The sequence below is a fragment of the Amblyomma maculatum genome, chromosome 1 (assembly GCF_055883805.1).
Source record: "Amblyomma maculatum isolate TAMU_Amacu chromosome 1, ASM5588380v1, whole genome shotgun sequence".
NCBI lineage: Eukaryota > Metazoa > Arthropoda > Arachnida > Ixodida > Ixodidae > Amblyomma > Amblyomma maculatum.
In genome coordinates this window covers 214109785-214128708 of record NC_139344.1, presented here as the reverse complement: position 1 = coordinate 214128708, position 18924 = coordinate 214109785, and the positions used below count along the sequence as shown (strand labels likewise).

At 43.8% G+C, this 18924-nt stretch overlaps 1 protein-coding gene across 1 annotated transcript in view; it reads right to left on the bottom strand.

The window, feature by feature from the left end:
* LOC146205578 (uncharacterized) overlaps positions 1-18924 on the bottom strand; it is a 155851-nt gene that overhangs the window by 19778 nt on the left and 117149 nt on the right. The window contains exon 3 of the mRNA XM_084607453.1: positions 18188-18257. Within this exon, the coding sequence (XP_084463579.1) occupies positions 18188-18257 (70 nt within the window). The remainder of the gene's footprint in view (positions 1-18187; positions 18258-18924) is intronic.

Sequence of the window (18924 nt, the reverse complement as noted above, 5' to 3'; positions counted from 1 at the left end):
GCATTAAATCAACTTTTTTTTTTCTTTTTTTGTCTACATCCATCCGACCGGCAGGGCGAAGGGAAAATTTCTACAAAGCGAAACTGCGGTACTCAACTCTTTAGTTTAGCATTGATATCGCATTTCGCTACCCAAAACAAAATGAAAAGAGGAGAAGAAGCAATACGAATTACAGAATATGCGACGTGAAGAAAGAACAGCATTCTAGATGAAAAATAATGGTTATGAGCGCCGATATGCCTTCAAGACCCACTTGAGGCCAGTGGAATACGCGACGCCAAGGCTAGCCGTAGACGCTTCTGCTACTGAATTGACATTCAGGTCGTGTTGTTCAGCCAAGCCAAGTTGCTGTCAGTCCGTACCGATGTTGTGGCTGGCCGTGTCCATCAACAGGACTGTACGGGTTGAGTATTTCTGTGGTCGTTTCGGTTGTGCAACTTGCACTTACTGAACAAACGCGCAGCGCATGAAAGGAAGGAAGAAATAAAAAAAAAATGAGTGGAGCGCTCAGCTGAGCGCCTATTTTAGAACGCGGGCACAAAAGCTTTGACGCATACAGAGAACAAAGGTTTTCTTGTTGGCGCGAAGTATATGACGCCTATTTTTGTACGCAAAGGCACAGTGAAAAAACACAGAAAGCAACGTCCGGGATGGAAGTAGGGATGCTTTGCTCATTGTTTCGTAGCTGCACGGGACAGTGCTGCTCGATTTATCACTTTCAGGAGAGATTACGATGTTGCTTTACTTAACGTTTTCCAGCTTCCACATCGCAAATGGTGCCAGGCGGCAGTTGGGAGCAGGAGGCTATCTGGCTAGACGTCTTGAACAGAGTTAACAACGCAGAACGAAGTGAGACAAGACAGGGGGAACGTTGTTTCCTGTACACTGTCTTTGTCCGCCGCACCCCGATGCTATCAAGACGACCTAGAGTTTGGACCCACGCACAAAGACGGTATGGTCGTTCTTTATGCCTCGCACCACCGATGAAACGAACACATTACGCGGGAGAAACCTTCAAAGCGCTCCTAAAAATGGCATAACGATATACGAATGCAGCACAGATTACGACAGGGACTGTTACGGTGGTGGGTGGTTGTTCTGGAGAGGCCCGAACAGTCACCGCTAGCAGAATCTTGACCGGCGCGTCTCAGAAGGTCACGGTCTGAGCGACTGTAAAAGGCCACTGATCGAGGTATAGGGCGCGGACTATACCTTAAAAGGCTCAATGCACATGTTTTTTTGTTTGTTTGTTTTTTTCCCTATCAAAGACCAAAAGCGAAAACCAACTTTTTTGCTGGCTGGTCAGATGGGAGGACGTGCCGAGTTTGGAATGGGGATGACTTGAGCAATGAATTCTTTCACTGTTTGTGGAAAAGAATTCATCACTGCGCTATATTTCCAGGTTGAGCTATGCTGGCTCTTTAGAAAAACTTACGGTAATAAAAGAGCCGGCGAAGGGAGAAATACAGGGACGTTTACCGGCGTTCATTAAAGCGCGCGTGTAGAGATGTATTCTTGTAGAGAGTTGTATATGCTGTCTTTCCTACCACTTGCTCTCTCTTCTTTCACTTACTTTCTTGCTTATTCTTTATCTTTCTCTCTATTTCCTACACAAAATGTTGAACAGAAAACGACAAGATGGCTGCCAGTCGTGGCGGTTGCTATTTACCACCTAAAGCTGATAAGCGGCGGCCAACGGAAATAAAAGTGGAGGTGAAATGGGGAGGTAAAGCAGATGTAGCAGAGATATAGCGATGAAGGAGAGAAAAAGAGAATATATATTGTATGTTTCCTTCTTTCTGATGATGGCCAAGGCATTGATGTACATACATAGGTAAGCACGTTTATTCTACTAAGTGCACAAAAAAAAATTGAAACTGAATTTCTTATCTAACTTTTAGGTATCGGTTTAGACCTCATGACGGGGGTTTTACTGTCAAAGGTTAGTATAGGTAACGTGAGGCATGAGAAAAATGTGGTGTAATTGCTGCTTCGCCGTTTTAATTGACTACAGCGCTAACAAACCTTGATTCTTGAGCCTCAGTCATGAAGAGGGAAGAAACAAGGATTATACTACAGCATTCTTCATATCACAGATGACGTATGCCCACGTTCAACATCACAAACATTGCTCGGCTGTTTTATCGAAAAAGGCGAGAAAAGGAACAAAATGTTATTGTTCGGTGGTTGCAGACGATACCATGCGTTGAACCGCGTATAGTAATGTCTCGCGCATCCTTACAAAGAAGGAAACATCCACATGGAATCGGGTCCGTGCGCTGCTTTACTTGCTACAACGTAGTCAGTAGCACTAGCCAACTATATAACCACGATTATTACCTCAGCAACTAGCCCAATTTCTTCTTTATTAAAGTATCTTGCGCGTGACGCGAATGTGTACTTCTGCAAGGCAGCTCGTCTGTAACTAACGTGACTTACTCTCCCTTCGCTGCATGCCAATTTGCCGCTAATTCTGCGCTAGAGAAACGACATGAAAGCTTCAACACGAGTTGTCGGCTTTATAACCTGATTCTATGAGAACCCACGCTAGAATTAAAAACCGCGAATTTCGTGGGCTCAAATACCGGTGGCTAAAACCAAGAGCCCGCGAAAACTGGGCGCAGCAAAATTCGCTCAGCGCAAAGGAGCGAGGCGAGCGCCCGTGCTTTCCTGCTTAATTGCGATAACCTTAAAGCGCGGAAACTTGGCGAGTCGTTACTCTAAGTGAAAAAGCAAACCGGCCGAGCGTTAAGCGCTGTCTCGCGAAGGACCGCGACCCCCCTCGACGGCATCACGCTGCACCCCTTCTCCCGGGACCTCTCTTTCGTTCAGCTAGATTTGGCCCGGACCGAGCGCGGACTCAAACAAAATGGGCTCCCAGCCGCAAGGCGAGTGTGTGTCGGGCGCAGCAACGTGGGGGGTAGGGAAAGAGCGGGATACGGAAGAAGAAACAAGACGCGCCTGATCTGCAGAGGCAACCACCGCCATAGTGGGCCCAATTGCGGAGTGCTTCAGTTTAATCGCGGGGGCCTCCCCTTTTAATTAACAGGAGAGACTGGCGCAGCTAGTGTTCGGCCGGCCGTCGAGTCAAGCGAGAGCCGAGAGTGAGCGCGGCCGGGACCAAAAAATTTGGGGGACAGTGCCGACGCTTTAAAAGTCGTGAGAGAAGCGCGCCCAAATGTCCCCGCTTCTCCCACGCGCTAATAACTTGTAAGCGAGACAGGAAAGCACAATGAAAAGTCACACACGGAAAAGAGAACCTGTCGCAGCAGCCCGAAAGTTTTGTAATTAGAGCATGTACACTTGGCGTGGCCCGCGATAGCAATTTAGGCCGGTGAATCACAGCAAGAAAAAAGAAAAGGGGAGAGAAAAAAAGTTCCAGCTAAATTCCCGACTTCAGCGCTGGCAACGCGTTTTTATTGAAAGAATAGCATGCCTTCTTTGTTTTCGCTCATTGGGGCGTAAAGCTTTTCGTGCTTCTCGAAAGACGTAGCGGGGAGAGTAGACTGAGCACGACTGACTCGGGACTCACTTGAAGAGCGGAGTGGTAGCAACGTTAAATAAGCGAACTGTGTTTGGAGTCCTATAGGAACACTGACGACAAGCAAATAAAAAAAGACACGATAAATTGTTCTGCTCACCCTCAGAATTTGGTGCCTCGTGGTACTTCACTGATTTTCAGTAGGACATGAACACTCTGATTGTGTGCTATTTCAGGCTGTGCAAAATATGAAAAGCGAATACGCTTAATCAATCCGGCGTTTCACATATCACTTCACTATTGTTCCATCGCGATTCCTTAAGGACCAGTTTAGGTCAGCCACTGTATGAATATTCGCCTTTCTATAATACCTGTACACACATGGCAATTAATATCACTCGTTTTCTATGCTTCGAACTGGGGAGCACACCTATGGCATAATTTTAAAAAAAAAAGATACCTAAATTTGGCCTTGCTAAATAGGCTAGACATACAATAGCAATCAGCATCGGCGCATGTTCTTTCCGCTGCCCCAGGGTCATTCAAACTCATTCTGATCTGCACGTGTTGTTCAGAGGCTTCACTGGCCTCCTCGTCTGGTATGCTCTTCCCCTCGATATGCACAACACTAGCAAAATGCAACAAAGTTTCGCAAAGTGGGGCAAAAAGTTACGTGTCTGCTGCACGTTGACTGTGCAACCATCAATTGAGATTAAATGCATCATGTGCGTCTGCTTGTTGTCTTTACTATACCTTCTATCCTAGATTCTGTCATCGCGTTTTCTGGTTTTCTTCAGCGAGCAATTAAAAAAAAAAAAAAAAACAGACATTTGTTTAGGTGACATGTTTGATTTTACTTGCTTTTTTCCGACTCCCATCCTACTTGACGCCAGTCTTTGTGCACTAATTACGTACAGCCTTTAACACGACTGCATTAAAGGCCCCGTCCTCCATAACACCAGGCGTCAGCACCGTGAGCTAATAATCACGATAATACCCCTCGGTAGTTGGCAGGTAATAATAATTATTGATCTAATGAAAACTACTAATTAGCAACTAATTAAAATCATTACTTTGCATCAATGTACCACGCACAGACGGCACCGCTATTACGTCAACTTTTGAGAATACTTAAAAGCAGGCTTTATTATTATTCACACGGGATTGACGGACAGCAATATCCGCCCGCTGAGCGAAATTCGAATTTGATTTCGTGGACGGCTTTCCCCGCGTGCTGACTGAAGTCCTGCCCATTTTTCACAGCACCCTTAAGGACTTTAAGGCTGGTTCACGCGACTTGTCCCAAAACATTTGCCTCAACAGGTGCGGTCGAATGATGGAGTCTTTGTTGTGAAATTGCAATTGTGTACAAAATTGTTAACACAAACTGCTTGAGTTCACAGAAGGAAAGAAACGCTTGAACGACCACAACAATAATAATAATAATAATAATAATAATAATAATAATAATAATAATAATAATAATAATAATAATAATAATAATAATAATAATAATAATAATAATAATAATAATAATAATAATAATAATAATAATAATAATAAACTCGTACACGACTCAGTAAGTACTATGATAAGAAACCTATTCCATGTCCCTGACACTTCTTATCGAACATGTTAAACGCGTTCCACACGCATTCATCTTTCACTCTAGTGACGAAATTGTTTTAATTTTTTCCACATAAGACGTTCCACGTACAAGGCCTCACCCGCAAAAAGGATGCTAATGTTGCCTTCTTTTACATTTTTTTCTTCCTTTCTTCGTTCTAGCGTTGACATCTCTCATCTGCTCTTTACAGAATGGCATGTTGGCAGTTATGACCAGAGAAATTAATTCGTTTCAATAAAGCATATTTTGTATCCATTTTGAAGCACACAATAAACTTAAGCACACCGTCACTGTTATATATAAAAAAAATTCTTTATAGTCTAAACTCGTGTGGCGCGGCCATTGATGTCTTTTTTAGCCATCATGTCGGGTAGAGAAAGTCGGGATTGTGAGAGTATTGCGTTTGTTTTAACTGGAAGACATTAAAATTTATCTCACGATAAATTTCTCACGATAAGATGAACCCTGTACCATGTATTTCTGTTTTATATTATTGTATTATCGACCAATGTATTATGTCACGGTTGTTCCCCCCCTTATGTAATGCCCTAACAAAAGGGCCCTTAAGGGTAAATAAATGATGATGATGATGACGATATAGAGGAGGTTGTCTTAAGGGCTCAAACAAGACGAATGGCATGGTACTCGGGATAGACGGACAGCAATATCCGCCCGCTGAGCGAAATTTGAATTTGATTTCGTGGACGGCTTTCCCTGCGTGCTGACTGAAGTCCTGCCCATTTTTTATATTTATATGCCAAAAAAAAAAAAACCATAATGAGCCCATCATTTGTCAATATTTTTCAGCCTTATTTAAATTGTTTAGTTCACCAGTATACGCTAGCCATAGTTATTCTCCCATTTCTTAAGCCTGTCAGCACTGCTATCAAACAAAACCGATCTTATTACCTTAAAATGCCTACATTTAATAAACAGTGCCGGGCTTCCCTGGAACATTTGGTGCACGGTTGCATTGCAGTGAGTCCTATCGCTTACAGTTCCTCGTTGAGGCTCGCAACACGCAGCGAAAGGTGTAGGTTACAGTACAGGCTTCGAATAACCGCACCTTAGAGCAACTTCTGGGGGCACCACATTTCTTTTCTTTTTTTTTTTTTTTTTCAACGGTGAAAGCGAGTGCTGTTCATTTTTAGCCGTTCCTTCGAAGCAGCTACAGCTGCATCCACAATGAGTTGTAGCCGCCTTTTCGACTCCCTCCCTCCCTCTTTTTTATTTTATTATTATTTTGTTCCACCTTACTGTCCTTCTACCAGCGCGCAACAACTAGCTGTTTCGACGCGAAGCCTTTCCTGAAACACAGCACTGTAGAAATACTGAAAGATCGCTAAACGTGCACTAAACAGGATGGATCAATCTCCCTGTTGATTTGCCCTGGCTAAAGAAGTCGAATTTGACGCTAAATTCAACGTTCATTCTGGAAACAGTGATACAGACGAAATTAATTAGAATATTCAAAGTCTGTTTGAAATTGGAAGCAATTGGTGGAACTTTCGTCGTGAAAATAAATTTTTTTGCTGGAAGTCATTTTTGTAAAGTAAGTATTCTTGGTAAAAATACAGGCGTCATGTCAGAAACAAAGTTACGAAGTTTTTGTAAGTCTAAGTTGAAAGTTTATTAGTTAATAAAAAAAAAAAACGATATCATAAAAGGTTCTGCTTTCAAAGCCAGTAACTTCATTCGGTGCTACAGCTGTGTAAAGAAAGATGCTTGCATGGGGACTGGTCTACCATTAGAAGTCATGGGAAGCTTAAATGCGTTAATATGCTAGTCAATCCTAACCAGTTGCTCAGTTTTTTATCTAACGTATGTCACAGGCAACCGAAACACGGAGCAAGTCTTCACGAAGTTGTTACTGCCTTCGCCTTATCAAGACGACATTCTAGCGGAAAGCTTAAGATTCGTGCAAAGCGGCAGCAGTAACGAAGTCTTCCGATAACGTTATCGTTTACTGCGACTGGAAAATATTCGCCTATTTAGCTATTTGGTACACTTGCCAGTTCGTGGTCTTATTATCAGCGCTATTACCTATACTCCAAGAAACTCAGTGCAAGCTCACATTACGCAGCCTTTTTACCATGCGGAAGAAACAGCAAGCTTAAATATTCCACATGCAAGGATCTCATGGATTTGTATGATGTTATGCACCTTTGATAAAAAGGCCCTAGGTGGTACAATGAAGCAACATTAAAACAACAACCACCTTGCTTCGGAGCTCGTGGTGTGTCTCCGGGCGTGCATGCAGGATTTTGGATGCGGTTCATGCGGTTGCCGCGCGTCCGCAAAGCCTCGTCGCGCTTCCGCATCAAGCCCCGATCATCAATAACTGTCCGGCAAGGGAGGCGCACATCGCTTAATCCTGCAGGCTGCGTGTTTAATAGTCTTAGTGCATAGGAAACAGCCCGACGCAGTTGCCTGCGCCATTACTTGCTTGCCAGGAGCTGCGCGTCGCGGACTGCATAATAAAAGAGCCCGAAGTCACTGGTGAGGCTTGCGAAACATTTCTAGGACATGTAAGCTGGCCAAATGGCCCCCACAAAAAAGTATCTATCAGATTATCGCGAACTCTTGCGCAATCCACGTGCTCGGGCAAAATCAGTCGCTATGGCTGGTAAAAAGAGAAAGAAAAATAAAAGAAAGAGAGAAAGAAAAAGAAACAAACAAAAAAAAAAAGATTGACCGTTTAAGAAACCCGTTGCAAAAAGAAGTGCGGTGGCATGGAGGGTGTTTCGCGAATTCAGCGCACGAGTTCAGGCCGTTCATTATAACCGGCTTTCCAGAGTGCCGTTACGTTCAGTGATCTTTTTGCGCTCACAGCACTCGACTGAAGGGCCCTCGTAAAAGTGATGTTCGCGTGGTACAGTGTCCGGAAAAAATAGCAGCCCCAGCTGACTCGAGAGACAGTAATGCCTTGTGCGCCAGCCCAAAGGTATTGCAGGTAATGAGTGGGTCTCCACTCAAGGGGCACGCTGAAGAGTTCTCATTTGTTCTTGAAGAGCTGATGAGAGCGCTGAAGCAAGTGAAGCGATCATTTCCCAGCGTGCCCGAGGAGTGAAGATGCCTTGCACACGCACGTAAAGTAACAAGACCGTCCTTTATCCCCTACGATTGGCAATGGCATAATCACGGCCTAACGAAGATAATGATGGCAGAAGCAAGGAGGGAGCAATAATAGAAATACTATACTATGTTACGTGAGGCGGAGCTTTCCGAAGCTGTACACTGGCTACGAGGATTCCCCCCCCCCCCCTACCCCCAGACAGATACTGGCTGTTGCTATAAGACTATCGGAACTTTTAAGGCTCAGTCTTGAGCGCGCTTCTATTCTGCTTAACCTTCCGTTCAGGTCTGTGCGGGCAAATCGGAAGGCCACGGCTAATAATATTTGGGGTTGACCGAAAGCACGTACCGACCACACGCACGCGAAATAAAGTACTCTAAAGTTCACAGCTGCTTAATGTCGATGATGACACCTCAGAGTGATCTGTACAGCTGACAGCCCATGAGCAGGGAGGCAATACGGGAGCAGACGAGAAATCCGATGCTAAAACATTTTTTTTTTATCGTTATATCCTCTCTTATTTCTTCTTCGACTGAATAACTGGAAAATGCACGAGTGTTACATTCCGGCGCCAGTGCGACCACAACGCAGATACGGAAAGCGAATAAACGTAAGGGTTTCGAGGGTTGCTGCATGCTAACGAGGAGGAGAAAAGAAAGGAAAATTAAAGACCAGTTTTTCTACCTTTCGCCTCTTTAGCGCAGTAATCTGTACGTAGTGGCCTTACTTTTCTCGCAAGCAGGTAGACCTCACTGAATAACAAATCGGGGCTCTTCTATTAGCTCGCCACCAAACAGCGCTCCAGAGTGCAAATACTTTCAGTGCAGCATGCCTGCTATACTATCAGGTCTTGATTAGTTCTGATGGCAGCTGCATGCCGGCGTCAATTTTTCCGGCGTGGTAGTCTCAGTTCTGGTATACGGCGGCGGAACGAGCCCAGTACGCCATCTCTTTAAGGTGACCAAAAGTGCGGACCAGTGGCGAGTGCTGCAGGTGCTGGCTATCATCATCATCATCATCATCAGCCTGACTATACCCACTGCAGGGCGAAGGCCTCTCCCATATTTCTCCACTTAACCCGATTCTGTGCTAGCTGCATCCACTTGACCCCCGCGAACTTCTTAACCTCATCCGCCCACCTAACTTTCTGCCGCCCCCTGCTACGCTTTCCTCCTCTTGGAATCCAGTTTGTTACCCTAAGCGACCATCGGTTATCCTCTCTTCGCACTACATGTCCTGCCCATGTCCATTTCTTCTTCTTAATTTCCACTAGAATGTCGGTAACTTGAGTTATTTCTCTGACCCACTCTGCACGCTTCCTATCTCTTAATGTTACCCATATACCATTTTTTCGTTCCACAGCCCTCTGGGTTGTCCTCAACTTAAGTAGAACTCTCTTGGTTAGCCTCCACGTTTCAGCCCCATAGGTGAGTACAGGTAAGATGCAACTGTTGTATACTTTCCATCCAGTGATCATGATGCGGCCATAAATACTGTTAAAAATAATACCTATAAATAGAAGAGATGATTCATCGCATAAATATGCCTAGCATTCAGCCTCCACGTTGCCTCGCTGTCTCCCTCCACAATAGATTCCATCTCTTTTCTTTCTTTTTATACACCGATTCTTGTCTCCATTCAAAATGTCTCGAAAAATATCGTTTCCGTGATCTACTTGTTTTGGCAGCTGCGAAAGGAGCTCTCCACTCGATAACACGTGATGCCACTATATTTACGCTGCATGGATACCTATCGCAGGTTTTCTCGCTATTATGCACGAAAAAAAAAAAAAGATAAATTGAAGCACCTTCGTTTAGCGCAAAATAAAATTGCGCTCAGTATTTCATGGATTGGGACTGTGTGCCTCAAGCCGGAGTTCTTTTTTTCCTTTCTTTTTTTTTCACTACTGGCATCTGCTTCCGCTGTGAAATGACTCAAACGTAGTTTCGTGTCAAGCAAAGGAACTGTAGCCGCTACACCAAACTGCATGTAATAGGTAGTAATTAAGTGACGCCAGCCTGATGAGCAATGATGCAAGGTGGAAATTGGTAATTACGGTAGAAGAACGCGCGCGCGCGCGCGACCTGACGTCGCTTCAAACTCGCCAAACACCACTTATCCGGTCGGGAAACTGGACGCACACGCACGGCTAGACACGAGCCAAAAGCAGCTAGAAAGTCTATTCGTTAGCGCGCCATTCATGGCCTTCAGCCGCAATGGAAATTGTGAAAGGCGGCTAATGACGTACGCCCACGCACTAAACGCGTTTGGCGGTCGTTCCTGAATAAAGTGCGGGGGGCGGTTTTCACCGAGTCGATAGCAATCAGAAACGAGGGACAGGGAACGCCAGCAGGCTCTCGGCGTGGGAAGAACATTTTATGATGAAGTTCATTGGTTACGAGTTCTGTCCTTCATTTATATTACCTTTTTCTAATCGGGAATATTTTCAGGGGTGTTTAATAGGAAGTGTGCGGTGGACATATCATGTTTCTCGTCCCAGAGATAAATGAGCCAAAGGAAGAGCCTGAGTGGCGCATTATATCGTGTTACACGACGCGCATTTAATAAGTTTTCCCTGTATAAAGTTTCTAACAATCAATGGAATTGAATGGGGCTATTTTAGAATGTCAGTTTGAACTTTACTTGTCTCGGGACAACGTCTTCTGATTCAGTTGGCACCACTGCTGTCGATGCGGTAACCAGTAATAAGGTTTGGTTTGGTTTATAGAGATCAACACCCCAAAACAACTCGCGAAGCCTGCAGTAAGACTCACAACATGACCTACGGTTAAAGCAGCTTGTCATGATCCAGTTTGTGACTGAATATGTCAATATGTGAAAGCCGTTTGAAGAGAAGCCTGCGTTGACACGCAGTGTAAGAAGGTATCCTCACAGGGTGAACACGTCGCCTCGGTATACACTCCCGACCTGGCCATAGGTATTGACGAGGCGAGTCGCGCGGTACATCACAGTAAGCAGAGGCTGACGGCAGGTATTGTCGGAATACATATATAGCTCGAGACAGGAAATCCCATTGCCAACAAAGAAGTCGGGAAGAAGAAAGTAGAAAAGAACACCCAGTGACTAAATAACAGTCAATAGAGTGAAGGCATATGAACTCTCCTCATTCCACAATTTTCAATACACAACTATCGGCTGAATAAGTAATGGTCACAATTGCATGGTACTATGATCGCCTTGTGCTCGCTGAATTTCTATAACGTGGCTTAAGTGTCGGCTAGGAGAGTTGAGCGCGGATTCTACAAAAGTTGCGCGTATGTCTGCATGAAATTTGTACGCATAAAGATGCATTCAAAACCGCAGCGCTTGGCACCCCACTAATCGGTAAGCTAACCCGTATATTACAGCTGCGCATTTCAAGCCTGTTTGGACCATAGCAAAACGCTGTCGTGGCATGAGAAGTGTGAGCCCCAGATACTTCTCGCTGCATAAGTACAAACAGGCGCACACGAGCGTTATTTGAGTGCTTATGACGAAAAACGTAACGCAATGAAAACAAGTTGTCGGCAGAGTTATGAAGCATAAAAAGTTAAAACAGAAGTAAGCAAGGCATTGGCCCGCATCTTCCGATTTAATAGTGCCTAAGCCAGACTCTGTATCCATTTGTTTTAGCAGAAATGCCTTGGAGCTCTGTTCTGAAGCTAGCTTATGCCGCTCCAGCTTCGGACGAATCACGCAGATCGCGTGCTGTAAGAAGAGTGTCTGGACTCTCCTACACTGCATGACTACGCTTTCTTGCGAAAAGTCCCCCCCCCCCCCATTTCTTCCCTCTCCTCCAGATAGCGGTGCAAGAAAACCACGAGCTCAAATGTTCCCACTAAGCGGGGAACACCACATAAAGGAGTTCGAGAGAAACGCCTGGTCTACAGCTCTATTTCTAACGAGGCGGTTCATTATTTCCTCGCTCAAAAATGATGAATATATCGTTTCTTAGACCGGAGATACACACCTGATCTGTAAATGGAGTAGTGAAAACATGTAGTGCAACTCGAAATCATCTACTAAATTTTTCCAAAATGTGGCTGCGGAGTGGTACCTATGACTGGCGCCAGAATCAGATTGGTTATATCGATATGGTATGTAGTCTACGATGGACACCGCAGTGGAGTGTTTCGAATTAATCCCCCCCCCCCCCCTTCCATCTGGTTTTTTAACTGATTTGACGTCGCATATGAAGTAAATAACTCGCAGACTAAGCCCGTGATGTCCTTATTTTGCTGCGCTGCACATCTGAGACATTTACATCTTTTGGACGCTGTGTTTATGAAGGTCCCATATGTTTGAGTGCTGCGCGGCAGTAATGCTGTACAAGCAATTCTCAAAAGGCTCCAGAGTGGTGAGCCGCGAATTTCGCGTTGCCTGTACGTCTCTCGGGTGGCCTGTTCGGAAATTTGCCATTGTGGATCTCACGCGCTGGTATTCCTCCTTTTTTTTTTTTTAACCACCCACGTTTTCGCTTAATCGAAATATATCAAACAGCTAGTGGATGGTACAGGCAAAGTTGAAAAGCAGAAAAAGACTTCGTTGAATTCTTTCAACCTGTCGTGAGCTATCGTCTCTGAAAGAGTAGCGCTTAGCTAAAGGTCCATCTGGTGAAGTTTTTCTTGGCAGCTGCTCAAGAGCGCGCAGATAGACTGGTCAGTATTGTAAAACTCCTCTCTTGATCTTGTTCCCACTGCCGTGTTAAAAGAAAAAAAAAATGGAACGGGATTTTCTCGCCCACGTTTCCTGAGCCGTAATTTTGTTTTTGTTTTATTCAGTTTATGTAATATTCCATGCTTCTGAAACCATCCCATTTTCGTTGTTTTCACTCAGTGGTGCATTATTTACTGCGTAGAGCATTTGGTGTGTGTCAGTAAAGTTGTTTAATGTCGGGCGCGTTATATTTTCTCCAGTAATCATACAGTCAGTTAACAATGCAAGCCCCGAATAGCACTGATTTATCTCCGGTATTGAAAATTGACACCGGAGAACATCGAATCGAAGGAAATAAAAATAAATACCATTCAATGGCCCCAGGCTTTCCAAACAAATATACATACCGAAAACGTGGAACCTTATAAGTTTGGTCATTCCCCGCGTCGGAAACGCAAGTAAGAATTTTCGTTCTTAAGACAAGCTACAGGCTTTCTGTGACATGTGCGGCATCTTTGTGTGCTTGCGCTCATGACGCCGTCGCCTTTCATATTTACCCTGTACTCATTTCTGCATCTTTCTCTAGCGTGGAGTAGCCGGCCAGAGGCATGCTGCTCTGATAGAGACAGTCACGAACTTTCGACCCAGCGAGCGAGAAGCATCTGAAATCGGACCTCATATTTGGTGGCGTGACAGCTGTAGCTTTGCTTTCGTGCGGCAAAGCATCGGGCTCCAGAACCCTATCCATACAGAGTACCCAACAGAGGCCTGCACGGAGAATTAAGTAAGGAGGCCATCATTACGACTGAAAGAGTACAAATGACGACTACAACAGAACTACAAACAACTATAGAAAAATAAAGAAATTACCGTAGCCAAGCATGATCTTTGAGGCACGGCGTCTACAATTTATTTATTTATTTATTTATTTATTTATTTATTTATTTATTTATTTATTTATTTATTTATTTATTTATTTATTTATTTATTTATTTATTTATTTATTTATTTATTTATTTATTTATTTATTTATTTACGTATTTATTTAAGTGCATTTTCATACACTTTAAGAAAAGGCCAAAAGGTCTTAAAGCGCCAGAAGGTTCTCTTACAAAGCCAGTAATTCTGACTTCATCCTAAATCTGTGCTATACAGAATGGCCGGGCTATTTCGTGACTAGAGAGCGTACCCGCAGAAGGAATAAACCCGGACGCCACAAAGCTTTAAATTGTTCTCTGATTGCGTAGCTCCTCTTTTCTCGAACGCGGTGGATTTCTTTACCGCAGTACACTGCCGCTGTGCTTTGGCTTCGCAAACACTTAAGTATTAATTGGACATGAACGTGATTTCGAGGACTAGGACGGCAATTTCGATTACGTGCAAGCGTGCGGAGTGAGTGAATTTCTAGAGTTTATGACCCATAAATGATACTTTTTTTTTTTTTTGGTGAACTATAAGGTTCCGAATATACCCAGATATTTTCAGATTTGCTCGATAGCAGAACATAATGCGTGTCTGAAATAAACAATGCGTTAGCATAAAGTTGTTTAGACAGGTAGAGAAATTTTTGAATAACTATTTGATGCGTTACAAAACGACATTTAAGTCAAGGACACAGCCTTTCAACCGAAGCCGGAATAATGACAAAATTATAATTTCTATTTAAGAAGCTAGCGAACCTCCTTAGTCTTAAGGACAATTGGTGGCTGCTGAATTCGGGTGTCTAGTTTTTGTGATATGAAGAAAAAAAATGAATCAATATTTACAAAATAAAAATGTAGGGCACGAAGGTGCAGGGCAACTTTCGTTCATGCAAAAGCATTGACAAAAAAAAAAGTGTAGAGTGTAGTAAGGAAAGGCCCACCATCGTGTACAAAGAGAAGCCACCCCATCCGGTCTGCCGGCGCGACTCCATCTTCCTTCCTTCGCATTGTGGTCTTTCCAGTCGATGGTGCGGAGAACAATACTTGTGCCTAGGGCACTTGCGATGCTCGCACGGTAGTCAGCTCAACGAATAAAAGACGCAGGCTGCATTTTTATTTCTTTTAAAAGTCGCGCCGATATAAACGCGGCTGGGCGACGTTAATATCCCAATAAGTAAAAGAAGAAAGGCATCGGGCGGTAACGAACAGCGGAAATATATAGGTATTAGAACAGCCCGCACAGACATAAAAAAAAAAGCTGAACAACACACATCCTCTGGACGAAACAGCGTACAAAGCACCTCCTCCCCATAACTTGCAAAGCTGTTACATTTTGTATGAATACAGTGCGCAGTGGTGGTGCGCAAACGCAGTGTGTTCAAAATTAGGCTTTTCGGGTTTTTTAAAGAAAAACGAAATGTAGTACACGAAATTCGCTTTTGTAAACATGCTATTCGACCAAGTGAACACACTCTTTGAGAAAAATTATCATAGTAAACTCAGTCATCATCATCATCATCATCATCATCGGCCTGACTATACCAACTGCTGGGCGAAGGCCTCTCCCATATTCCTCCAACTAACCCGGTCCTGTGCTAGCTGCATCCACTTGAACTCTCCGCCCACCTAACTTTCTGCGGCCCACTGCTACGCTTTCCTTCCCTTGAAATTCAGTTTGTTACCATAAGCGACCATCGGTTATCCTCTCTTCGCACTACATGTCCTGCCCATGCCCATTTCTTCTTAATTTCCACTAGAATGTCAGTAACTTGAGTTATTTCTCTGACCCGCTCTGCACGCTTCCTCTCTCTTAATGTTACCCCAACCATTTTTCGCTCCATAGCCATCTGCGCTGTCCTCAACTTAAGCAGAACTGTTTTCGCTAGCCTAAACGTTTCAGCTCCATGGGTAAGTACAGGTAAGATGCAACTGTTGTATTCTTTCCTCTTTAGCGATACCGGTAAGCTGCTAGTCATAATCTGCGAGTACTTGCCAAATGCGCTCCATCCCAATCTTATTCAACTTGTTATTTCCCTTTCATGGTCCGGATCTGCGGTTAATGCCTGTCCTAAGTAGGCATATTCACCTGCTACCTCCAGTAATTCGTTATATAACGTAAACTGCGGTTCCTTCCCTAGGCTGTTGAATATTACCTTAGTCTTCTGCATATTGATTTTCAAGCCTACCTTTCTACTTTTCCTGTCTAGGTCATCAATCATTCTTTGCAGTTCATCCCCTGAGTTACTTAGCAAACTTAGCAAGGCAATTCCATCAGCAAATCGCAGATTACCTAGGTATTCTCCATCTACCCTTATCCCTAACTGCTCCCATTCCAAGTCTCTGAATACTTCCTCTAAGCAAGCTGTGAATAGTACTGGGAAGATCGTGTCTCCTTGCCTAACACCTTTCTTCATAAGAATTTTGCTACTTTTTATATGCAGAACTATGATTGCTGTGCAGCCCCTATATATATATATATATATATATATATATATATATATATATATATATATATATATATATATATATATATATATATATATATATATATATATATATATATATATATATATATATATTTCGCAATGCCTGCATGACCGTCGAGGTTTCTACTGAGTCAAATGCTTTTTCGTAATCAATAATGTATAAAGGCTGGTTACATTCCGAGCATTTTTTTATCACCTGATTGATGGTATGGATAGGAGCGGTAGTAGTGTACCCTTCCAAAAACCTTCTTGATATTCAGCTTGACTGCAGTCAAAGGATGTCCTGATTCTATTAGCGGTTACCTTAGTAAATACCTTTTACGTAACCGACGGAAAGCTGATTGGTCTGCAATTTTTCATGTCTTCAGCTTCCCATTTCTTACGAATTAAGATAATGTTTGCTTTCTTCTATGGTTCCGGTACCGACGATAACACCAGGCACTGCGTATACAGGGTTGCCAAGTTTTCTAGCACGATATCCCCTCGCCCTTCAACTAATCTATAGTTATCTGTTCCTCTCCAGCTGCTTTCCCCTTTTTCATTGTTTCTAATGCTTTCTTAACCGATCCTTCATCACTGGCGGAACGTCTAACTGCTTTTTCCTAATCTCATTATTTTCCTGACTACTTTGGCTACTTTGGTCCTGGCTACTTTGGCTAGAGATCAGTGAACTCAGTAATGAAATCTAAAATGCACTAATTACTTTTGTATTGAGTGCGTTTAGCATGCATGTTTACACATGCATGTTTACATTGAACTATTGCCGACAGTATTTTTCTAAGAATAATTTATGTTGTACATTTTGAGCAACAGGCATGTATCCTGGCAGGTCTAAATTTTCAGTCTGATTACGCGTGCGAGACGGCGCGGCACTCAGCAATAAATTTCTCCCTGGTTTGACGGGGATGTTGTCTGACAAGAATGTTAAGTTACAGGCAACTGTGACAACTTTTCGTCCTTGGCCAAATGCCCGATCGTTTAAAGAAGGAGCCCTCGCCCCACTCCGTCCGCCCAGTGATTTTTAGGTTTCGCCGGCCAAGAACAGAGGTTATCAGCGTCTTCTGTCTGTTCACAATCTTGACAAGCGAAGCGCTATAGACAACAGCTTCGTTACACCGAAGAAGAGTTTCGTAACGAATGCCGCGATCCCTCAGACGTAATTAGAAGGCTTGGGGTGAAAGTTAGATGCGCATATAGAATTTTTAATTTGAGTATGTATGCTAATTACAGTGAATGAAAACTGTTTAGTGAATTTCCGTCATTTACTGAATTTAATTTTGCACAGTTTGTGTCCGCCTGGCCGATTAGCTCATTTGCACAAACGATATTTGCGTATTGCTCTTCGTGCCCCCCCCCCCCGCCTTTTTTTGTTTACTTGTAATCCGGAAACTAAATTTTAAAACCATTTATAATGCGCTGCCTGGCTTTATTCAGTTTGCGCATTGATGGGAGTGGAAGTGCCTTTGCAAGGTTTAATACCTACTACTAGGCGAAAAATCGTACAGTGGTCCGAACAGAAAACACGTCCAGGAAACGCAGAGCATGCAACAATATAATCACATAATGCTACTAATGAACAGCCAACGGTCTACAAAAGCCCAACCCGAGCGATCTTCCTGGTCCCCGTTTCTTCAAAAAACTAACAAGCTAATGGCAGAGTTGCACGTCAGGAGTCGCATTGAAAAGCTAGCAGCTCAAAAAAATGCTTCATTATTGCATGGGCGATCGTTTCTTGTTTCTTTTTTTTTTATCTTTTCGCCAGACATGAGCGACGCAACGAGGAGGTGGTCACTGCAACTAAATGTATGCACCTGTGCTGAAGCTAAACGCGGAAGTCGAAATTTCAAACGTTCGCTAGCTGGGCGTGCTGACGCGCAGTTATCCCAGAAACACACTCACATGAACACGTGGAAGAGTGAAAGCATTCAGAACACTTACGGATCTGGTGCCAGGTTCTGCCGTTTGCGGTTTACCTGGTGAGGCTTGGGCTCAGAAACCATGTTAACGTCTGGAAAACAGAGAAAGGAGGAGTTGGGAACAAAAGGGAGGAAAAAGTACGCCGTCGGCAAACACTGAGTCACTCTCTGACAAAAAAAGTGAAAAAAAAAAAAAGTGTGCCAGGAGAACACGATGCACAAAAACAGTGCAGCGGAGGGGCGCCGTGATTTTGAGAGAAAGAGAGGAGAAAAAATTCGTGGGGGAAAAATGGAGAAAAAGGGTAGAATGCTATGGGGGAGAAAGGGGGGAGGGGGCTCGAATGACGTCCCGGGGACGTTCTTGCCAGCGCGTTAGCAGATGGAAGAAGAAAAAAGACGCGATGTGGAAAAAGGTCTCACGTGAAAGAGCTGGAAGAAAGAAAAGGGGAATTGTGGAGTAAAGGAAGGGGAGGGAATGGGAGGGAAAAGAGGGAGCGAATTGAAAAGGGGCCATGAGTACACAGGCAGAGTGCGCGAAACAATAATTAACAATTATAATCCCTAGCCCGGAGGCGAGGCTACCGTGCTTCCTTTCTCAATTATACACTCTAAGAAGCGCCCCTTAACAACAGCGGCACTGTGCGACAGCTTGGGCGCCTTCGGGCTAGGCTGGGAGCCATTAAGCAGCGAAGCTCAATCTGGGGACGTCACAAAGGAAGCGGCAGCACAAGACATGCACGAGCAGGCATGGAGAGAATA